Source organism: Piliocolobus tephrosceles, chromosome 15 (genome assembly GCF_002776525.5).
Source record: "Piliocolobus tephrosceles isolate RC106 chromosome 15, ASM277652v3, whole genome shotgun sequence".
NCBI classification, from domain to species: Eukaryota; Metazoa; Chordata; class Mammalia; order Primates; family Cercopithecidae; genus Piliocolobus; species Piliocolobus tephrosceles.
In genome coordinates this window covers 9,111,167-9,135,045 of record NC_045448.1, presented here as the reverse complement: position 1 = coordinate 9,135,045, position 23,879 = coordinate 9,111,167, and the positions used below count along the sequence as shown (strand labels likewise).

The 23,879-nt window shown below is 44.9% G+C and overlaps 1 protein-coding gene across 2 annotated transcripts in view; it reads right to left on the bottom strand.

The window, feature by feature from the left end:
• Positions 1 to 23,879, bottom strand: part of ASAP2 (ArfGAP with SH3 domain, ankyrin repeat and PH domain 2) — a 199,863-nt gene that overhangs the window by 36,757 nt on the left and 139,227 nt on the right. For both annotated transcript variants that reach the window (XM_023199047.1, XM_023199055.1), the window contains exons 12-16: positions 21,368 to 21,455; positions 16,186 to 16,234; positions 15,939 to 16,105; positions 13,399 to 13,532; positions 3,505 to 3,599 (exon numbers count right to left, since the gene is read on the bottom strand). In XM_023199047.1, coding sequence (XP_023054815.1) covers positions 3,505 to 3,599; positions 13,399 to 13,532; positions 15,939 to 16,105; positions 16,186 to 16,234; positions 21,368 to 21,455 — 533 coding nt within the window. The remainder of the gene's footprint in view (positions 1 to 3,504; positions 3,600 to 13,398; positions 13,533 to 15,938; positions 16,106 to 16,185; positions 16,235 to 21,367; positions 21,456 to 23,879) is intronic.

Sequence of the window (23,879 nt, the reverse complement as noted above, 5' to 3'; positions counted from 1 at the left end):
TTTGCTTTGCTAATGTGATCCTTCAGACAAGGTTTCACCGTGTTAGCCAGATGGTCTCGAACTCCTGACCTCATGATCCACCCACCTCAGCCTCCCAAAGTGCTGGGATTACAGGCATGAGCCACCGTACCCAGCCCTCCCTCTTTTTTTTAATGACAGGCTTTTGCAGAAAACCATTAACATAATGATACATCTGGTGTTCACAGGAGGGGCTTTCCTCGCACTTCTGAAGGACAGGGTGTGTATAACAGTCCCAAGTCACAGGGAGAAACAGTTTGGCTCCTGTGAGCAAACACAAGCCTGGCTTCCCTGCTCCACCTCCCCTAGTTACACGTTCCTGACACCCCCAAGATCCATCTTGGGATTCACAGGCCACTAGAGGGTGTCCTTGGTTTCCCCTTCAACAGGTTTATCTGCAGACGGTGTGCGGTTCTGAGACAAAGCTAGAAACAGTGTATTCCTTTTCATCTGAAAGTAAAATATTAGCTTATTTAAGCAAGCCAGAGCTGGGAGTACTTGTTTGACTTGCTGATTCATTAAATATTCACTGGTTCACCATAAGCAACACATTACGGTGGGAAAAACCAAAATGAGTAAGAAGTAATTCATCAGAAAAATATATGTAAATGCCTGAGTATACTATGAAGTGGGATGAAATGTTTTAAAATAGAGCCAAATGCTATAGGAGCACAGAGCCAAGAAAGTAATTTCAGCTGAGGAGGAATGGAAGTAGCTGACATTTCGCCACCACACAGGTCATCTGCCCTCATTTTGAAAAAAGCCCGGGGACAGGGGATGTAAATTTCCTTTTCAACAGTGCCAAGGCTGGAGGGGGCTACAGTGCAGACACAACATTCATACTGAAGGGTTCCACGTTGACAGGGTTCATTTTTTAGAATCGCCTAGCTCCGGAGCAACCAAATGCCCTGCTTTTAAAAGGTACCCTGGTGCTTGGAAGAAACGACACACACTTTGTTCAGAACTGACCGATATGACAGCATTACAGGGTGCTGGTACCGTCAGTGTGAGATGAAGCAGCCGAAAGAGGAGGTGTCAACTGCACAGCAGGAGCTGACCTCGCCATGCGGGATTCACGACATCTCCTTCACCAAGTGGGACCCTCAGGCTCGCCCAGGAAGAGCTCCTTCACCTCGAGTAACTCTCCATCAAAACTTAACTGGAGAGGACCCTCACTTTCAGGGTGTATGGAATCAATGCAGGATACAGATGTGACCTCTGTTGCCCACAGGAAGAAGAGCAAACAGAGCAGCTAATGCCGACTAGGCACTAAAACTAAGCACCACATGTCTGACCCCATCATCCAGCTCATTCCCCCAGTGCCTCTGTGGCGGGCGGCGGGGGGGGGACATTAACTCCCTTGTTATATTACAGAGCTGAGGCTTAGAGAAGTTAAATAATCTGCCTGTGTCCCGTGGCTCAGATAAGGGCTGATATACCTATGTCCCTACTGCCTCTCTAGGTTTGGGTAAAAATACAGATTTGAAACTTAGATTCTCATCAAGAAAGGATGATCACATTGTAGGCCTCATGCCTGGTATCTAAAACCACACGTTATCCGATTCTCAAGGAAATGCTACACCACAAACATCTGTTACAGGATTCAAACATAAACTGACTTTAATCCAACAATAGCCAGATCACTCACCTGAGATACCTGATACCTGAAAGTCTGTAACGGACACAGTCCCTGTCCACTCCCTTGCAATGTTCTGGTTCTTTCACTGTATCAAGTTACATCAGCAAAACGCAAAAAGAAAATAGCTCCTGCAATCTCCGTTTCTCAAAGACGCATCACACAAAATGGTTTAAAAAAATCTAGGCCAGGCACGGTGGCTCACACCTGTAATCCCAGCACTTTGGGAGGCCGAGGCGAGCAGATCACGAGGTCAGGAGTTTGAGACCAGCCTGGCCAACATGGTGAAACCCTGTCTCTACTAAAGATACAAAAAATCAGCTGGGTGTGCTGGCATGCGCCTGTAATCCCAGCTACTCAGGAGGCTGAGGCGGGAGAAGCACTTGAACCCGGGAGGCGGAGGTTGCAGTGAGCCAAGACCGCATCATTGCACTTCAGCCTGGGCGAGAGGGCGAGACTCCATCTCGAAGGGGAAAAAAAAAATCTCAATGATCTGCCTTTACAAAGGGCCCATAGACTAACGGCTCTCTGTGAAACCGCCCTTAAAGACATTGTTCACTGTTGCTCACTGTCCTCTGGGAAGACTCATGTCATTAATTCTGTTTCAGTCTTATTCCACAGAAAATGCTGTTTCTGTAAATGAATTTTTAAATTTTTTTCTTATCGCACATTTTTCATTTTTCTTTGTCCTTCCAGGACACGGTGACCCAGTCTCGCCACTCAAATGCAGGTGATCTGTCAACCGGCCCAGTGGCCTCTCTCCTTCTGTCTGTTTCACTTTGCATCACAACAAAACCACACACATCCCCCTACAGACATAAGAGCCATCATACTAAACAGAGCTGAAGTCTAAGGCGGGCAGGACACCCACTGCCCGAACCCATTGGTCTCCCTATCCACCTCTTCTCAAAGACTAGCGTGACGTGGCCACTGACACTCTGATAAGACAGGCAAGAACATTCCCTGTTGTCAGCTCTGCACCAAGAGACACAAAAGCTTCTCCACTGGCCGGGCACGGTGCCTCACGCCTGTAATCCTAGCACTTTGGGAGGCTGCGGTAAGTTGATAACCTGAGGTCAGGAGTTCGAGTGCAGCCTGGCCAACATGGTGAAACCCCGTCTCTACTAAAAATATAAAAATTAGCCGTGTATGGTGGCATGTGCCTGTAATCACAGCTACTTGGGAGGCTGAGACAGGAGAATTGCTTGAACCTGGGAGGTGGAGGTTGCAGTGGGCCAAGATTATGCCACTGCACTCCAGCTTGGGTGACAAGAGTGAAACTCTGTCTCCAAAAAAAAAAAAAAAAAAAAAAAGCTTCTCCATCAAGTTTTGTATCAACAATAACAAAAACACAAACACTTTTTGAAGGAAATAAAACACTCCACATTTGCAAGGATGCAAGGACGTTGGCAAGGAGGCAGCTACATAATCACGTATCTACCACAACCAGCCATCTCGGTGGCTCGGGATTATGCAGCACAGAGACCAAGATGAGGAAGTGATTCAACAGGATAAACAGCAGAGGTGAGAAGTCCAGGGTGTTCCACCCACCAGTGGCGAGTGAGGCTCTCTACACACCCCACGCACACACGCACAGCATCGGCGAAACCTGCCTGCTTTTGGCTTCTACCTAAAAAAATTTCTATTTGGTTACCCAAAAGGTTAAAATGACTAAATTTCCATTTGGTCACCCAAAAGGTTAAAGTGACTAATAAACCCAACTCAGGCTGATTTATTCCCTAAAGAAGCAAGGACTGATGCACCCAAAACTTCTTATTCCCCTGCCTCCCGGGGCTCAGGCAAAGGCAAATCTTCACTCAGCAAATGAGAATAATCAGTCCCATACTTACATGTCACTGCCTGGGTTGGGTTTGACAGAGTCCTCAGCTGGTAGGCAACATTCCATGATCTCATTAAAGCCTGCATTCCCAATATTCTTGGCAAGCTGCAAAAAATGAAAGTCTATTTCAGGATACTCAATTATTAATACATTCTACTGCTACACTTCACCCCTCCCCATCTGATGATTTATTTAATGGCCACTAAGAAATAGAGCAATAAAGTGGTTTGCCTTTAATGAAGATGGACAAAACCCAAAGCCCAAAGGTACCCATAAAATTACAGATACGAAGCGGCATGCCTAGCACAGAGGCACTTTGTCATAAAACGCGCTCTGGATAGAGTACAGATAGAGAGAGGGAGAACCAGTAACTTGTTCCAATGTGAATTTCCATCCTTACCCACTCCTCCCAAAGACCTGTGCCTCAACCAAAGTGACTCTATTTCACATCCTCAAACAACCTTTACTTATGCCAGCTAAGAGGTAGTTCTGGTAGAGCAAAGCGGCACTGGGCCAGTAAAGCCAAGACTTAGGTTCGAATCACAGCTCCATTACCGGCTGTGTGACCACAGGTAAGTCAGTTTCCATGAGTGGCAAAGTTTTCATCAGTAAAATGGGATGATACCTATACTTCTGGGTTGTAATAATGATAAAAACGGATAAAATTTAGGTGAAAACAGTAAACTGAAGCACTAAAAATGTATTAGCTCCAGATGTAAGGTCTTTACTTGCCAATCAATCAATCTTCTGACATGTTAAACATTAAATTAACACATCCTTTTTTTTTTTTTTTTTTTTTTTGAGACAGGGTCTTGCTCTGTTGCCCAGGCCGAAGTGCAGTGGCCAGATCATGGCTTAATGCAACCTTGACCTCCCCAGGCTCAGGTGACCCTCCTATCTCAGGTTCTCAAGCAGCTGGGACTACAGGCACATGCCACCACACCCAGCTGATTTTTGTTTTTGTAGAGATGGGGTTTTGCCATGTAGCCCAGGCTGGTCTCGAACTCCTGGGCTCGAGCAATCCGGCCACCTCAGCCTCCCAAAGTGCTGGGATTACAGGTGTGAGCCACCGCGCCTGGTCACCGCGCCTGGTCAGCTCAGATTCTTAAATGTTCAATGAAACAATAAAAGAGAGCACCAAGCAAGCTCAGTGCTTTGAGAAAACGTACTTTCATTTCCACATTGTGCTGGGGAGTCAGTGATGCTTGTGATATTTCTGCTCTCTACTGATTATGCAGGCAGGCCAGGAGCGGTGGCTCAAACCTGTTTCCTACCACTTTGGGAGGCCAAGGTGGGTGGATCGCCTGAGCTCCAGAGTTCGAGACTAGCCTGGACAACACGGTGAAACCCTGTCTCTATTAAAATACAAAAGAAATTAGCCAGGCATGGCAGCGTGCGCCTGTAGTCCCAGCTACTCAGGAGGCTGAGACAGGAGGATTGCTTGAATCCAGGAGGCGGAGGTTGCAGTGAGCCGAGATCACACCACTGGACTCCAGCCTGGGCGACAGCGAGACTCTGTCTCTACAAAAAAATAAAAAAAAAAAAAATTTTTTTTTTTTTAAATTATGCAGGCAAAGGAGCTAACAGATATGCTTTGGGAGAGGCTGCTGCAGCCTGAAATCGGGTCTATCTCTTGGGAAGAACTGACTGAAGGAGCAGCCCAAGAGGTCTGGGTTAGATACACTGGAACTTCCTGGTGGCAAATAACATCAGACAGTGAAATGGGCTAGTGGGGCTAGTGGAGAATGCAGACGCAATTTTTTAAATAACAAAAGAATTATGGGAGGTAGCCTAATGGATGATGAGCTTTCCTAATTCAACCTGGCCCTTGACAAGTGGAGAAAGCTTTTTCTAGGAGGCCCAAAGCAGCATAAAACATTAACCAACTCCACCTCCTTGCTCAGTCCTGGCTCTGGCACCTCAAGCCATCAGTCAGGAGGCAAAAGGCTAGAGGCTGCGTTGCAATTTTCCCAGGGACAACAGAATGGTCAGGTGACATACCACTTAAGGTGACAGGTACCTATGCGTCAGGAAGCTAATGCCCTGTGAAGGGTTTCTCAGGCAGCTGGTGTCAGATCCAGCACTGAACCCCAATGTCAGAGCCCCTGGTTTACAGCCAGGCATCATGCAATCCAAGGAGGACACTGTCCCCAGGTAAGCACAATGGTTTTCCCAAGTTAAGTGACAGAAATCACTGTGGCCCCCTCTGCGAGCCAGGGACCAACCACCCTGACGCCTCACAGTCTGTGTTAAGCAGGTGGGGGTGGGGAGATGGGAGCAGAATTCTCCAGGAATTGAAGAGCTGCTTCCCTTCTGCTTGGACTTGGCTGGTTAACTGAGAGACAGCTGGTCCAGGGAGCCACCGCATCCATGTGACACACTCACCCAAAGCTAGAGAAACGTGCTACTTTGCAGTTCTGCCAAGTTCCAGTTTACGTTTCAGCCCATAGAGAACCCCTCTGGACCCATCAACAAAAAAAAGCATTTGCAAATGGAGGCTGCAGGTGCCAGCAGGACAGGCAGGTGGGTGTCGACCTGAGCCCTGGCATCTCCTGCTTCTCACTGGTACCCAGAAGGAATTTGCGGGCTGCACTGAGGCAGAAATTGAGCCAGACTGGATGGAGGAGAGGAAGGAGTGTTGAAGTTCTGTATCACTCAGGGCAGGGCAGCTCAGCTCAGCCCCTCGCCCTTCCTGTGGCCTCAAGAACACACTCTGAGCCCCTCGCCTGTGCTGGGCATGGGGCAGGAGGCACCCTCCTGCTCTACAGCAGCTCACTTGAACAAGACAGAGATGAGTTAATAAGCAGCCCTGGAAAAGAAGTTCATCCTGAGAACTATGAGGACATCGGCGCCAGGCCCAAATGAGCAGAGCAGTCACTTGGCCAGGAGGACCCTTTCCTTGGCACTCACCAAGCAAGGGAGTCGTGTGTGTGCGTCTCCCTCCCTCATGGCAACGTCCAGGACAGGGACACAGAATCATGCACCGGGTACATCCTTAGCACCTACCTGAGCAGGGCCCATTGAGCCAAAATGAGGCTTTAGGTTTTATCTGGACGTTGTTTTGAGAGTTTGGGGTGGGGAAGGGAAACCTCCTGTCCCATTTTCATGTCTCCACAGGGAAGGACAACAATGGTGTGACATTCCTCTCTGACTCACCCCAGGAGAGGAACAGGCAAGTGAGAGAAACCAGACTTCCCTAACTACTCAGCTCAGGAGGAGACCCCAAGGTCAGCTCCTCCCTGATGTTAATTGGGTCCCTGGGATCCCCAAAGGGTGGAGGGCCTGGAGAGTGCGATCCAGCTCTAAAGTGCAAAGGGTAAAAGCTCAGGCAAGGGAAGGGGCTTGACCAAATTGCTGCCTCCAAAGCAGAGAGCACAAAAGGACACTCTGGTGTGCAGGGAAAAAGTTTACATATGTTGTCTTTACCTGACCCTTTAAAAGTTCTATTTTTGATGTAGTTTACAAAGTATATATTTCTTAGTAAGTGTAGGTACATCATATGTAAGTAAGTATATGCTTTGCTGCTCAATTTTTTCTGATAGGGTTTGTGGTTTAAAAAATGTTCCGAATCCTGGCTTTAAAAAAAGAGGCTAGAATACAGGCTCTGGAGTCTAATAGTTGGAGTGTAAATCCTACACTGGGTAAGTTTCTTAACTTCTCTGGCCTTTTTTTAAAAATGGAGCTCTCCATTTAGGTTAGATGATACAATGTACGTAGAACACCTACAACAATGCCTGAAGCATAACAGTTCCTTCATAGATGACCACTGATAGTCAATGTTTTGTTGCCCTAAGCAATTGCTTTTAGTATCTGGGTGGCACATTTCAGTCCTAGGTGAACTTATAACAACAGTTATAAGTCCTAAGTTCTTGGTCTTTGAGGAGCTTTCCTCTCCACATGCTCTTCCAGATCAGACTGTGTGTTGACCTGCTTTAACATCTGACAGCTTATTAACAACCTTATGAGAACAGAAATAGAAGAAAGTCAAGAAACAGAAAGTTGAGTCAGTAAATATTTGGTAAGGTTCTTGATGCTTTTTTAAAAATTTGATATTTTTTTGTTTTGTTCTGAGACAGGGTCTTACTCTGTTACCCAGGCTGGGGGAGCAGTGGCACAATCTCGTTCACTATAGCCAACCTCCTAGGCTTTAGGTGATTCTCCCACCTCAGCCTCCCTAGCAGCTAGGACCACGGGCATGTACCACCATGCTCAACCAAATTGGGTTTTTTTTGTGTGTGTGTAGAGATGGGGTTTCGTCATGTGACCCAGGTTGGTTTTGAACTCATGGGCTCAAGCGATCTGCCTGCCTCAGCCTCCCAAAGTGCTGGAACTATAGTGTGAACCACTGCGCCTGGTCTCGTAAGATTTTTAAATTACTGACTCAAATTCAATTTCAGAATATCAAGAATTCCTTTGTTAACTTCATGTGTGATAGTGAAATTGATCATGACAGTAGTACCCTAGTACCAACGATACTGTTTTTCATATGACCTGAAAAATCAAAGCTGAAATCATGAACTTCTACATCAAGAAGGAAATTCATCTTTTTAAAATTTGTGTTTACCAGTAAGTTTTTCCCAAAGTAGGTTTGCTTTAGAATCTAAAGATACTAAGCTGGTGTGTGCTAAAGTAGTTAAGATGACATGATTCCTCAGAACTAATACTTCAGTTATGCAATTTCCATTTCACTGGATAAGAAGCAATGCTAGGCTGTACACGGTTCACACCTATAATCCCAGCACTTTGGGAAGCCGAGGCCAGAAGATCACTTAAGCCCAGGAATTCCAGATTAGCCTGGCCAATATAGTGAGATCCTATCTCTATGGAAAAATTTTTAAAAATTAGCTGGGCGTGGTGGCACATGCCTATAGTCCCAGCTACCCAGGAGGATTGCATGAGCCTGGGAGGTAGAGGCTGCAGTGAACCAAGATGGCACCAGTGCACTCCACCCTAGGCAACAGAGCAAGAACCTGTCAAAAAAAAGAGAAAGACCTACAAATGACCAACAGGTATATGTATGAAAAAGTATACATCATTAATCACACAAATCATCAGGGAAATGCAAATTAAAACCACAATCATCTCACACCTGTTAGAATGGCTTTTATCAAAAAGACAAAAGATAACAAGTGTTAGCAGGGATATGGAGAAAAGCGAAGCCTTGCACACCGGGTGGGAATGTAAATTATTATAATACAACCATTATGGAAAATGGTTAGGCCGGGCGCGCTGGCTCAAGCCTGTAATCCCAGCACTTTGGGAGGCCAAGACGGGTGGATCACGAGGTCAGGAGATCGAGACCATCCTGGCTAATACGGTGAAACCCCGTCTCTACTAAAAAATACAAAAAACTAGCCAGGCGAGGTGGCGGGCGCCTGTAGTCCCAACTACTCGGGAGGCTGAGGCAGGAGAATGGCGTGAACCCGGCAGGCAGAGCTTGCAGTGAGCTGAGATCCGGCCACTGCACTCCAGCCTGGGCGACAGAGTGAGACTCCATCTCAAAAAAAAAAAAGAAAGAAAATGGTATGGAGGTTCCTCAAAAGACTAAAACGAGAACCACCATATAACCCACTTCTGGGTATTTACCCAAAAGATCTGAAATCAGTTTGCTGAAGACATGTCTTCACCATCTTGTTTATTGCAGCACTATTCACAATAGTCGAGATAGAGAATCAACCTAAATGCCACCAATGGACGAATGGATTTTTAAAATGTGGTATATATACATAATGGAATACTATTCGACCTAAAAAAAAAGAAGGTCATTCTGTCATTTGTGACAACATGGATGAACCTGAAGGACATTATGCTAAGTGAAATATGCCAGGCAAAGAAAGACAAATCCTGCAAGATCTCATTTATATGCAAAATCCAAAAAAGGTAAACTCATAGAAGTAGAGAGTAGAAACTATGGATACCAGGGGTTGGGCATCTTGGTCAAAGCATGCAAAATTTCAGTTAGGATGAAGAAATTCTAGGTATCTAGTGTACAACATGGTGACTCTAGTTAATAATAATGTACTATATACTTGAAAATTTTGTTTTGAGACCGTCTCACTCTGTTGCCCAGGCTGGAGTGCAGTGGCAAGATCACAGTTCACAGTAGCCTCAACTTCCTGGATGCTCAGGTGATCCTCCTGCCTCAGCCTCCCAAGTAGCTGGGACCACAGGTGCTTGCCACCACTCCCAGCTAATTTTAAAAAATTATTTGTAGAGATGGAGGTCTCGTTATGTTGGTCAGGCTGGTCTCAAACTCCCGGACTCAAGTAATCTTCTCACCTCAGCCTCCCAAAGTACTGGGATTACAGGCACCAGCCACCACACCGGGCTCAAGAGAGTAGATTTTAAGTGTTCTCACCATAAAACATAAGCATGTGAGGTGACAGGTATGTTAACTAGCTTGATTTAGTCACACACAATGTATACAATATACTAAAACATCACGTTGTACACCATAAATACATACAATAAAAAATTAAAAAAATGAAATCCTTCGCTGTCACAGCATGTCATCCTGAAACGGGCTGTCCTATTTATCCGAAAGAGAAGAGATGCTACTCCTGTGAGACTGCACCCACCACTCTCCTTTCACAAGGCACCAAGGGGCCTAACGAACACTTGCTATACAAGAAAACATACTTCAGCGAGCAAGTCAGCCGAGGCCCTGCGTGCCATGCAACTCTGAATTGAAAAGGTTAGTAAGAACAGACTACAAGCACAGACTGTGCACGGCCTCCCTGGGGGTTCACATGTTAGCACATGGGGACCACTTTTCTGAAAGGATTTTGTTAAAGGAGATAACAATGATAGCTAATTCTTTATGGTTCTTAACAGTGTGTCAGATATAATTCCAAATATACACACACTCACACACATGCAGAGAAAGAGGCAAAGACTTCAGGAAATCCTTCATCCCAGTACCTGACAGTCTAAGCAAAATAAAACAAACAACCTGGGTACTTTTAAAAGGCTGAGGCCAAGCACAGTGGCTCACACCTGTAATCCCAGCATTTTGGGAGGCCAAGGCAGGAGGATCGCTTGAGCCCAGGAGTTCGAGACCAGCCTGGACATGGCTATCAAAAATACAAAAATACATCTCTACCAAAATTATAAAAATTAGCCAGGCGTGGTAGCACTTGCCTGTAGTCTCAGCTACTGAGGAGGCTGAGGTGGGAGGATTGCTTGAATCCAGGAGGCAGAGGTTGCAGTGAGCTTGCAGTGAGCTAAGACTGCACTACTGGACTCTAGCCTGGGTCATGGAGTGAGACCGTCTCAAAAAAAAAGAAAGAAGCCTTGAAATTTCCAAGCTTTGCCAATGAATACTAACACCTGACACCCTACATACTGCTTAACCAAAGGGCTAAGGAATAAGGTTTACAGCCACGACATCATGACCACACTCCTAGCACACAACAAATGGATCGGGGGAGCCGTGAGGAGATGTCCACCTCCTGTGAACCACAGAGGACCAGCCAGAGCGCAGGGCAAGCAGAGTTGAAGGGAGTAAATCCTGCACAATTCACTGCTGTCTCTCCTCTTCCTGATAACCACTGAGGAAAAAAGGCTTGGGTAAGGGAGAGTTTAAAACTCTGGGAGCAATTCGATTTTGAAAATATCTGCAGACATTGATTAAGCAGGCACTGGCTGATTTCTCATTGTGGGTGACAGTCAACCAAACTTTAAACTCCCACAAGAATGCAGATGGAGGCTCTGGGAGACAGAAATGGAGAATTTAACTAGGCATAAGAAGTCACCTCATTGTTTCATCAAGACAGAACAACATATTCCTTTCACCTTTCTTTGGTGTTTTCTTCTTTAGTAGGTAATTCAGTCTCATAAAGAACATGAAATTTCTGAGACACATTTAAGAAATTATAACAGATGGTGGGGTCAGGCTCCTACCAGCTCATAACAGTCAACTGTTAAAATTTCAGGAATTTTGCAAGCCAACTGCTAAATACTGCTACTATTAAAAATTATACTATATAAACTCATAATTATGTTATATTAATAACTAAGGTATATGCTCAAAACTCATCATTTCCTAATTACACTACATTTTACTATTATCCATGTTCATGAAGTTATTTACACCCACTGCGTTGCATGGTGAATGTACTATATAATGAACATCTTTTTCCAACTTCACATTTAGTAATTCACATGGGTAGCTTGAAATTGGCCGTTGTGGGAGTATTTACACCACGAGAACACACAGGTTGCACACCAGGGGTCTTTTTTCTCCAGAGTTGACTGTTAAACATTTGTTGGGGATGGTGATAGGGAAGGATAGTAGAGATGTTTAAATGTTTATCACATAGCAAGACAACCCACTAAAATGCCAATTTGTGTCCCAGGCTCCTCAATGGTTTACTCTGGAATCAGAGTAAAAAGGCCCACACCCCAGATCTGTCACCTTAAAAGCTTCATAACCCTAGGCATGTTGAAACATTCTAAGCCTCAGTGTCCTCCTCTGTAAAATGGGGATAATATACCAAGGTCATCAGGTTGTTACTGGAGATCAAATGAGCCTAGTATATATAAAGTGGTCTGCAAAATACATAGTACAAAATCAACAATTACTACTTCATCATAAATCACTTAACACTTCCCATTGTTTTAAGAAAATCAGTAGAAGAAACAACTGCCATAGTTCATCAGTGTTTACTGAGAAGTACTTTGTGCTTCTTTGAAAATGTACCATGACAATCTCCAATCTATGCCATCATCAGTTATCCAAGAGATGCCACATGTACACCTGTTCACCTCTCTAAGATGTAGGTTACATGCATTATTACATGAACAATAATTGCCGTATGTAACCAGGAAGGCACTGCTTGGAGTTCCTTAGTTTTAAACTTAAAGTGAGACTAGCTTAGTTTTAAACTTTAAGTAACTAAGGATGTTACTAACTAGGCTGCTAGGATCCACTGTAGTTTCTCCCAATTCTTGTCTTTCAAGACCATAAAGGCATTCCCAGAAAGACTGGAAAGGTTTGACAAGACAGTTCAAAATGCACTCGAAGTTCAGACACACTGGATTCGAAGTCATCAATAAGACTGGTGGCCCCTTGAGAGGAACATGGTCTACAACTATTGATTTTCTGTCACGACTGTTGCTCTTGACATTACATTCCCTACATGTAAACTTTTAAATTCAACATTAAAATCAATAGCAATCAATATCTACTCACTGTTTACTGTCAACACTCAGCTGTCCCAGGAGAGAATTCAAGAACTGCTTTCTAGGGAAGACAGTCACGAAAGCTCATGTGTTAGGTGGCCAAAAGCATAACCTGTCTGATGGACCTTGTGGGACCATAGTCTCGATACTCTGAAAACCACTTCAGAGAAAATGCTTCAGTCTCCTCCTATCTCTATCACATGGTTTAAGCGTTATCACTGAACCAAGAATGAAAGACTTAAGAAACAAAGGCGGTAAAAATGAAGACCAATATGTGCCCCCAAAGGGGACAATCTAGGGTAGGGAAAAGTCAGAGGCTTGAGGCAAGCTGTCACCACAGCCTTGTCAGAAATCGCTGGTGATGAGGGAAAATAAGTACTTTCCTGTCTTTAGATGTTGGATTCCACATCTGTCTAATGGAGGGGGTGAGCTCTGGCCTATGTCACCATCTTATCCCATTTCTGCAGAACCTCACACCACTCTCAATGCTGTTTTGGTTTTACTCCTCTTTATTCATTTAAGAATAAAGTTTCGCAACAAGAAGTGCCCTCAACCACCAGTAGCTAAAAATGAAGAATTATCAATGAGTTTCTAATTATCCAAACCCATTTGGTAATATATCAACAATCACTAGCTTACCAAAATGGATTAGAATGCCAAAAGTAAAACTTAGCTTACAGCTCATTTGTTTCCAATCTCAAATCAAGGATTTAAAAATTACCAGCAGCTCAGACGTTCCCAGTACATCTAAGGTCAGGGACTGCATCCTGGAGTAATGAACCCCCAGCTCTCGGTGGATTCCGGAACACTCGATGCAGGTCAGGATGCCCAGGTTGGTGGAAAGCCATGTAGGATCTGCCAAAGAGAACAGGGCAGATTTGAGCTTCCAGTCAAAAAGAAGGTCAGGAGTCACAACTTTCTTCCTGCATAGTTACTGAACAAGGAGTTCTGAGCATGAGCATTTTCTGATCCTTACCACAGCTGGAAACTTTATCCATAATTGCCAGCAATTTACATGCAATACCCACATATGCACACATCTACTCTCCCTCTTCTTCCCTCTCTATCTCCCCATCCTTCCATTCGTGTGACAGATGCTGTGTGTGCAAAAATAAATAGAACACACTCCAGTGACCAAGGGCTCCTCAATGGCTGGTCATGAAAACAGACCACGCCCATCACCAGCTTGGTCACACTAGCAGAATGGAGCAAGAGGCAAACAATGAGACCAGCCAAAGTCTACTAGTAAAAGGAGAATAGGCTTAAAACATTCGCTTCTATAGATGCTGATAATAAAAGAGAACGTACTATGTACATATGATGTGCTGTGTTCAGCACGCTGGTAGTAGCAACAATAGTTTGCATTGTTAAGAGCTTCAGAAATCACAGAGCACTTTTGTATCAAATCTAAGAGCCCCATGAGATGGCCAAGGCAGGGGTTTTTATCTCATTATACGGCAGAGACAGCTTCACAATGCTCAGGCTCGAGGTTGCCAGGGAGTGCAGAGCAGACCGTGGCCCTGCCTCTACCTGCGTTCAAAGCCACGCTTTCCCCTCACAGCTCGGCTCCTCACTAACATGCCCCTACCATCAGTTTAGAACATGATAGGCACCCACAAAATGAGTGACAGATGAATGTGGAATTTGCTAAAAATAGGAAATTACAAAGATGTCCTTGAGTACATCATCACAATCCATAAACACAATTCTCTTCAGAATTGTTTGTTACCCTCAGAAACTCACGGTAGGTAAATATCGCAACTTTAGTCAGTAGGCAATGATGAAGTTATTTTTTATATGCTCGAGTTATTAAAAATGTTATCCACGTTGGAAAACCTTTTTGGCATCTGCGTCTGCGCTTCTGTAGGACAACTCCACTGTATCCACGTGCTTTGGGGAGGCACAAGCATCCATTTAGGTGACTCTACATCATTCTTCTATTACCCACACTGTCTTGGCATTTTAAAATAATGACTACATACCTTTGAGCTCTTTATCAAAGTGTATGAAAAACCCAAACCATAGACTGTCTTTACCCTTTCTCAAGAAAGACCATGATTCACTACTTATCACCCCCTACCTCATCTCTTGCCAAAAAGGTATTTTCGTTTTTTTGTTTTTTTGATACAGTCTCGTTCAGCCATCCAGGCTGGAGTGCAGTGGCGTGATCTCAGCTCACTGCAACCTCCGCCTCCTGGATTCAAGTGATTCTCCTGCCTCAGCCTCCTAAGTAGCTGGGACTACACGTGTGCACTATCACGCCAGGCTAATTATGGTATTTTTAATAGAGACGAGCTTTCACCATGTTGGCCAGGCTGGTCTCGCACTCCTGACCTCAAGTGATCCGCCCACCACAGTCTTCCAAAGTGCTGGGATTACAGGCATGAGCCACTGCACCCAGCCAGTATTTTTTTTTTTTTTTTTTTTAATGGATCCAAGGCCAAATACAGTCTTCAGGGTCATGGGAACCTAAGGGTACTTCTCAACTGTCCACTCTACTTCGGTTGTGTTCGGTTTTTTAAGAAAAATTGTCATAGAATTAGAGGAATGAAAAGGGGACCGACTATTCTAGCCAAGCCTCCATCTTTTTCATTTTGTAAGTGTTCAGAAAATGCACCCGTGTAGTCCCCCTGACCCCCCCCACTCCCACCATTCTGTCTCAATTAGAGTAAGTAAATTCCTTAAACCACATCCTACTACAAAGCCCCTAATATGCTTTATCAAAATGTAGAAATCAAATCTTATTTCACAGAATGCGTCAGCTGAAAGGGACCTATCCCTTCAGTTTACAGACAGGAAAATCGATGTTTAACAAAGCAAGTGGCTCTCCCAGGGTCACAGAGCCAGACAGCGGCTTAAAGCTACTTCAGAAGTTCTGCAAAGTAGGATAAAGGGAGAAGAGAGCAGATTCCAAGCAAGCAAGCCCAGCCACATGCAGCCTCTCAGCCCACATGACCTTGAGTTCACCCTCACTGTACCCTTCAGTTTTCATTTCTCAAAAAGCATTTCAATCTTTGCAGCTCTGTCAAACCCTCTTTACTCAGTCCTGCTCTGGGGCCCGGCAGGCAAACGTCGTCCCACCCCTCTCCCCTGCCGCGGTCTGCACAGTTCATTAAGCATTTGTGTAATGGGATGAACTCAGGCTGAGCTGCACTTCATTTTGTGATTGAAATGAAAGTGAAAATCAATGAATGGATTCTGTGAATCAGAATGGGATTTAAATGTCCTAGAGCCCAGGGTTGGGTGGGGTCCCTGGGTCACCTGGTGCCCCACAGTCACAGCAAACATCATTGCCCGTCATCCTCTGCACTTCTGAGATGATCTCCTTTGTCAGTTCTTGGACAATGTTATTTTCTCCAGTATTGTCATCCCCCTTAAATGCATTGTTTAAAGCTTCTTCTTTGCTATTTTGCAGCACAGACATCCATCTAGAAAAACAAGAGTGACGTGTTAAATCCCACAAACAACAGGTAAGTCCAGCCCAAAGTCCCACCGCTATGTAACTTACATTTGACATTCCTGTTCATCTTCGGCTTGGAAGTGGTAAGTTCTGTCATCTGCATAGCAAGAGGAATTTCAACTGTGAGCTCAGACAGCAATCCATACACAATTCCAAAAGAAAGTGGTTTCTAATTAGCCTCTGGAATAATCTTAGCTCTGTTAGGAAATTACTGATTTGTATAAAATCAGGCACTCCCTCATATCCTCCAACTGTCTGCCTTCACCAACAGTGGCATTGGAATGCAAAATAAACCTGCCCTTTCCCTCATTCAAGTTTTAAAAGATGCCGCTTTTAAAAACTGAAGCTATTCCACGAAAACCATCACTATCCTCTCAATCGCTTCATTTTAACTCACTACAGAGTTGGCCCCCAAAAAGTAATTGTTAAAGCCCTTTCAATAATAAAAACCTTTTTTGAAAAGAGTATCTTAGAAGTTTTCTGGCTTTCTTAGAAAAAGATTAGTATGAGAAATTCTAAGAATAATATGCTTTGAGAATCGAGTACTAGAAATACAGCTAAATCAGGAGGAGAGTGTTAAATAATGGTCGAATATAAAATTCTACACTCACATATTGCTGGCGTCAGCACTGTTTTACAAGTGTTTCGCCAGGCTGTGGACCTCTGTGTGTGTGCAGCAGGGAGGCGGCTGTGTGGGATGTGGCAGCATCACTTCTGTGCTGCTCTTGCCAAAAACATATAACCCCAATCCACTCACGAGAAAACACTACAAAAATCCAAATGAAGCGGAGTCTGACCAAAACCCAGGTCAACACTCTTTAAGGTATCATGAAAAACAAGTGAAGACTACAGAACCGATACAGACCGCAAAAGACCAGGATAAAATCACAACTAAATGTCACGTGGGGTCCTGGATGGAATTCTAGAGCAGAAAAAGGACATTTGGGGGAAAACTGGTAAAATCTGAGTAAGATTTTTAGCTAACAGCATTAAACCAATGTTTCCTGGTTTTGATAACGATATAAATATGATGGGATAACAATCTACCATGGACTACTGGATAACTGTATTAAGATGTTAACAGAAGGGAAAGCTGGGGGAGGGATATATGGATATTCTCTATCTAAAAGCAGTCTAAAACCAAAGCAAAAAATAGAATTAGATTTAATAAAGAAAAGCGGGGGCGGGGGGAATCCAGCTTTTGCAGATGGCAGAATGATGACAAGTACCGATTCTGTTCTTAGGGAAACACAACCAACATCTGTGCTCCTAAAAGTGAGTGGACACGTCACTTCTCTCTGGTGTTTACTCCTGAAAGCACATTGGTTCTCAGAACAACTCTTGGTAAGTGACTGGGTGAGGGCTGAAGCCTAGAGAGGCTAAGCTGCAAAAAACAAGCATAGCCAGCAGCAGAACTTGGTTCCTGGACTTCTGGCCCCACCACTTTCTACAACACCATGGCATCTTTCTTTTTCTTTTTCTTTTTTTTTTGAGACAGAGTCTCACTCTGTTGCCCGGGCTGGAGTGGAGTGGTGCAAACGTGCAGTGCACAGCTTGCTGCAGCCTTGATCTCCCAGGCTCAGGCTATCTTCCCACCTCAGCCTCCCAAAGTACTGAGATTACAGGTGTGGGCCACTGCACCTGGCCAATTTCTGCATTCTGACGTGTAAAAACTGCAGAAGCAGGAGGCAAACCTCTGAGGAAAAACTTCAAGCAAGAATCCCCTCTACTACACTCTTTAAAGATGCTACAAATAAGCAGACAGCTTCTAGCAGCTTCAGCTGTGAGGGAGAAGAGCAGGAGGAGACTGAGGGGGCAATTGGAGCACTCAGGTGCTGGTGGCCAGCGAAGGGCAGCTTCCAGCCGGGACTCTGGCTCTACTGGCCACTAGCCTGCCCTGTGGACCTGGAAGGTCACTGACTCCCTCTGGCTCCATCCTACTCAGGGGACTCACCTGGGTCACCTCAAAATTCTCCTATTCTTTCCATCCTGCCCAGGGTGCCAGTGGGGTTTGCGGATAATGGCTCCGGACTTGAATTTGCTACAAGTGGGGTCAGTCTGCAGGCAACGGATTGGATGAGCTCCCAGAAAGGCTGGCCTTGCCACAGAACCATCCTCCTAGAAGAGCCCATGCCCATTTACATCTTTTTCTTTTTTTAAAGTGACAAGGTCTCCCTCTGTTACCCAGGGTGGAGTGCACTGGCACAATCACAGCTCACTGCAGCCTCAAATTCCTGGAGTCAAGTGATCCCCCTACCTCAGCCTCCCAAGTAGCTCGGACTATAGGTGTGAGTCACTGCCCCCAGCCCCAATTTCACCTTCATGAGAATGGGAAGCCCCTGTTTAGGGGGAAGGACGATAAAGGAGCATCTTGTAGGAAATAACTGTAATCAGCCAGTCAGTCTATTGCTCTTCTGAGTTCTCTGGGCAGATTCCAAGATGAACTGACCAGATGAGGAGGAGGAGGAATGGGTGACCATGTGGTGCCTGGCAGACGCACACAGAAAATATCACCCTCACTGCCTCAATGCATGTGTCTCCACTTGACTTCCCCAACTGCCCAAATGTTTTTTTTTTTTTTTTTTTAGACAGTCTTGCTGTGTTGTCCAAGCTGCAGTGCAATGGCACGATCACAACTCATTGCAACCTCAACCTCCTGGGCTCAAGCGATCCTCCCATCTCAGCCCCTGAGTAGCTGGGACTAAAGGCACATGCCACCATACTCAGCTATTTTGAAATTTTTTGTAGGAGGTCTTGCTATGTTGCCCAGTCTGGTCTCAAACTCCTGGCCTCAAGCAATCCTCCCATCTTGGCCTCCCAAAGTGCTTGCATTACAGGCGTGAGCCACTGCCTGGCCCCCCCAAATATCTTGAGAGTTCAAAAGCATCTTGGTGATGCTTATCCCATGAGGCTGGTCAGGAAGCAGAGGAGGAATCTGCGAGGGGTGAAGACAGATGCTCCTGAATCGGCCAGAACCAGGCCCTGACCCCATGTCCCTCACGTTCTCAGGATATTCATCAAATCATGGCTTACACTGAGGCCAGGTTTACCACAATGACTCTCTAGGGTGTCTGGCCAGTTTTCAACCCAAACCCATGCAGCCCTGCACAGAGCATTTTCACTACAGATACTCATAGGGAAGGCACCTTTTGAAAACTCGCTGAGGATGAAGAATTTGCATGACTGGAATTCATTTTACCCACTGGAAGACAAGCAGGGAAGAAGGAGGGATAAGAGCTCAGCTCTTTTCAAAGACAATAACGGACTCTCGCAAACTCATGACACTGTCCCCAACTGTGCTCAGCAAGCCTTTCTAGGCATCAGAGGCTAGAAGTCCTTCCTGAAGATGTCTAAGTGCATCAGGCTGCAGCAAAGACACTGGCAGGATCTTGGTAAATATCAGTTGGCCACAGAGCTTGTGTGTGGCCAGATTCACAGAAGACCATGTTCCCACACACGTAAGAGCTACGGTAACTCACGCCCAGAAGGGAGGCATGCACACTTGCCATCTACGGATCCTCCCTGCTGCCTGCTGTGTTGTAAAAAGGTGTAGGCTGGGAATACACTGGAGCAAGTGCTTCTGCGCATATGGCATCTAGCAGGGTCTCCCTGTGGGGCATGCTGGAGGGACCTGGGGCAGCTGAGGGAAGAAGTCCCTACACCCACCTCCAGGCGATCGGTTCACTATTACTGCTTATGAGTCATTGATGGGCATTTTAACGCCGAGCTTCTTGTGTGTTACTAGTTCAGAAAACGGAAAGGCCTAAAACCCTGAGTCAGCTCCAGCCACTGGCAGACATCAGATTACACCATCAGGTTTTCTAAAACTCTTCAGTTCAAGCCTTTTTTGCTAGCTAGACACAGGTAACCCAGCAGTGATCACTGTGTGAGAGTGTGTGTGTGTGTGTGTTTTAAAGCGTCAGGGTCTTGCTATGTTACCGAGGCTGGATGTCTGCTCCTGAGCTTGGGTGATCCTCCTACCTCAGCCTCCCAAGTAGCTGGGACTACGGGATCACACCACCACACCTGGCTTGCAAATCACATTTTAAACTCTGGCCAGTACTCAGCACTTTATAACATCTTGTATGAATGAAAGGCAAGTTTGATGAGAGTTTGTGGACCTTACTAGACAGAGTCAGGATGGGTGTTTGATGCAGGATAAAGTCCATTTTATTTTACAAACCAGTCTAGAGTCTGAAGAACAGAACAAATGGTACTGGAACCCTCTGCACACATCACAGTGCTCAACCCTCCCCAGAGATTGACACAGAGGGTATGAGAAGGGAAAAAAGGAGGGTAAGAGCAAGCCATGGTGGGTAAGATGGAGTGCTAATCACCCGCAGTTTGCTGGGAATGCTAAATCACATAACCAGTGACTTCCTAGCCCTCAATAATACAGATCAGCAGACATTTGAAAAGGCAGCCATCTCCCGCTCAGGGGTACTGAGGCACAGAGAACAGCACCGCCTCCCTACAGTACACAGTCCGGCGTGGTCCTCTGCAAATGTAAGTCTTGCGCCCAAATCCCTAGTGACTGCCTCTTCAAAGGGGAGACTGGCCCTTTCTTCCCCTAGACTGTAACCCTGCCACACAGAAATACCAAGGAAAAAAGGTTTATCTTACTTTCTTTTATGAGCCCTTCAATTCAGGGGGTGCTGAGTAAACATTCACCACAACGGATGGTTCCGTGGGGATTCTTTTGTGAACACCACAAAAAGGAAAAGTATAGAGAAGCAGAAAGACTAATCCTATGGTGAGGAAGAAAAACAGTTTCAAACACTGAAGTTTCAAGGGCCCTGTTGAAGACCCTCATTTTAGTTTTATAGCATTTCTAACATCACCCAAATTATGTAAGTTTTTGAAAACAGAATTGTCCTTCTTTTCTCCTTTTAAAGTGAAGGGGTTTTAGGCTTGCGGGCTTCTCTTATAGGATCTCCTTATTTAGGAACAGGAATGCTGAGGCTAAGAGCTCACAGAGCCAGGTGATGATGTCTCAGGTCTATAGTGTCCCTGAGGAGCAGCGCCAGTCCTCAAAAGTCAAACGCTCAACTAGAAAGGCTAGCAAGCCAGCAGTTTCTAATGGAACACAAAGCATGCATATTGCTAGAAAAAAGGGTGTGTTTCTTCAAAAACCAATTCTTCAGAATGCAGTGTTTGAAATGTGAAGGACGCCACAGAAGAGAGCATAAGACAACGTCTCTGTGGTGCGGCATCTCAGAGGGAGCCTTACGTGAAATAAGGTCAAAGCACTTCTTCTCCTCAGGGTTGGTCTTCACCTGGCAGGTTAGCAGGTTGAGCTTTGCAGGAGGCCGGTTAGCCTGTTTAAAAGCAAAAAACAAATAAAAAGGTTGGGGTTGGGTGGAAGGAATGGAAAATCATACAGTATCAATCCTCACGAGATACAGCAAGAGCAAGTTCTTCACTAGTTCGCAAAGGTGGCCTTTAGAAGGCAGACTTGACAGAGGAAGGCATGACTGAGACAAATTACAGAGGCCCTTGAACTTCGTCTCCACAGAGGGCAACTGCCTCCCTGCAAGGGCACCTTGGTGGTCTACACAAACCCACCTGGACAAGGGGACAAGCGATGCCAGTTTTGAGGGTGCTGGCAGTGGGTGCCTTCAGATCAAGGTACTGCCATAGCTAAGCCCAAAACATTTGGTTCTGATTCCTACCAACAACACAGATGATGCGCCAGGTAACTTGGCCACCCAGTTCAATTTCTGGTGACCTTAAAAGCATTTTTTCTTAGCAAAAACCTCACTTCCAGGGAAGGTAATTTCACAGCACAAAAATGGCAGAGAAATGATTTTCCTACTGTTTGAAGTGATGACAGATAATAGATTCACATTCCTAAATGCCAACCATCGCTGTCACTTAAGTTTCAACAAAATATACTTCATTTATATCTGTAACCCCCAAACCCTCTCCCCCATACATGACACCAAGCGATCACAACATACTTTCATCAGAGGTGTGTCAAAAATGGCTACTGTATTACAGTTTCAAAAAATAGATCATACTTAGTCCAAAAAAGCAAAGGACTGAGGGTAAGAAGATAATTTCAGAAACAAAAATTTCAAACAGCAGAATACCTCTTAGAAATCTTGGAAGAATATCCAAATAGGAGTGGGCTTATCTTACCCACCTACCAAGCTGCTAAAGGAAAGATCAAATAAGAATGTCTTAAACTTCCATCGTTCATGGGCCCCACTTCCCTTGGCCACCGGTCACTTCAAGATGAAAAAAACCTGGATTTGGGATTAATCCAGATACATACACATATGCATCTATGCCTGGACAGACCTGTGAAACCCTCATGTACTTCCAGGCCCAGCAGCTTCCTTCCAGTGAGTCTACAGAGTTAGGATGGGAGAGTTGAACCCATCCTTGCAGAGTGAAGGATTTGGGTTTAATAAATGTAAGTTTGGACTAGCGAAAGTCCGATAAACAGGGTTGTACTAGACTCTCCTGGCTCGTGGCTGTGTTGGTCTTATCTTCTACAGGTTAGTCAGATACTCTCCATACTCTGTAGATATCTCAGAGAATTCCTGGAGCGTCGGAAATCAGTATTAGAAGATATCAAGCTCTGCCTAATCTTGTAAATCTGGACACTTTCAAGTGAAAGCACAACTGACTGTGGATTGTGGCCAATCGGATTACCTAACTTATCCAGGAACCAACACAAAATGATCTATTTCTAGAGACATGGTTACAAACCATGCATGCAACCAAGTACTTTAACACAGGTGTATACCCACCCATACGTAGCCTGTGTCTATTCTGTTACCTCCCTGTGATGACACAACTATACATGGGCAACTTTTAGGGCTACTTCCAAATTGTGGGGTCTTAGATACATAATAAACAAGGTTTATGCACTTTGATAAATACAAAAGCACCTTCATGGACAAAATGATGACTCTGAATAACAATAGCTACATGTACTCAGCTATTTTTATTATACACCTACACAAGGCAGGCGCTGTTCTAAACATTTTTCATGAAATAATTTCTTTAATTTTCCTAACTGCCCTTTGAGGTCAGAACTACTCCAATTCTGTAGCTAAAGATACCGGCCCGGACAGACCAAATAATTTGGTTGAGGTTATACAGCTAGGGAGCGGGGAAGCTAGGATTTCAACAAGTCAGGCTGGCTCCAGGGCTCGGGGCTCAACTGCCACTCTCCCTGTTCTTGACTTGGGTATCCCATGGAAGGCAGTCGCTTGCCTGGGCTTATCTTTAAGAGCAGCAAAGAACCACAACTTAAATTACACCACTCATCCTCCCTCCCCACCTCCACCTTGTAGTCTTTCTTTTTCCCTGTGATATGGGGAAAGGTATTCGTTCTTAACTACCATTAAGGATAGATTTCTCACTTCACAGCATATCACAAAAGAGAGAAAAATATTCAGCGCCTTTATTTGAAGTAGGAACAATTATAACGACATAAATATTAAAAAATGACAACCATAAGAATGGCTCCACAAAACATACAAGCTGATCTTAAGCATTATCATCAGCAGTTCTGTTTTACATTAATAACTGTTTGCTATTCAGGTTAAATATTAAGTATACAGATTAAGTATTAGCTAACAGTAAAGCTATTAGACAAATTTATGGGAGAAAGTTCTATACATTAAAATCCTTCCCTGTTGCAATTTGGAAAAATACAGTGTCGCCTGGATGCAGTAGCTCACACCTATAATCCCAGCACTTTGGGAGGCTGAGGCAGGTGGATCACC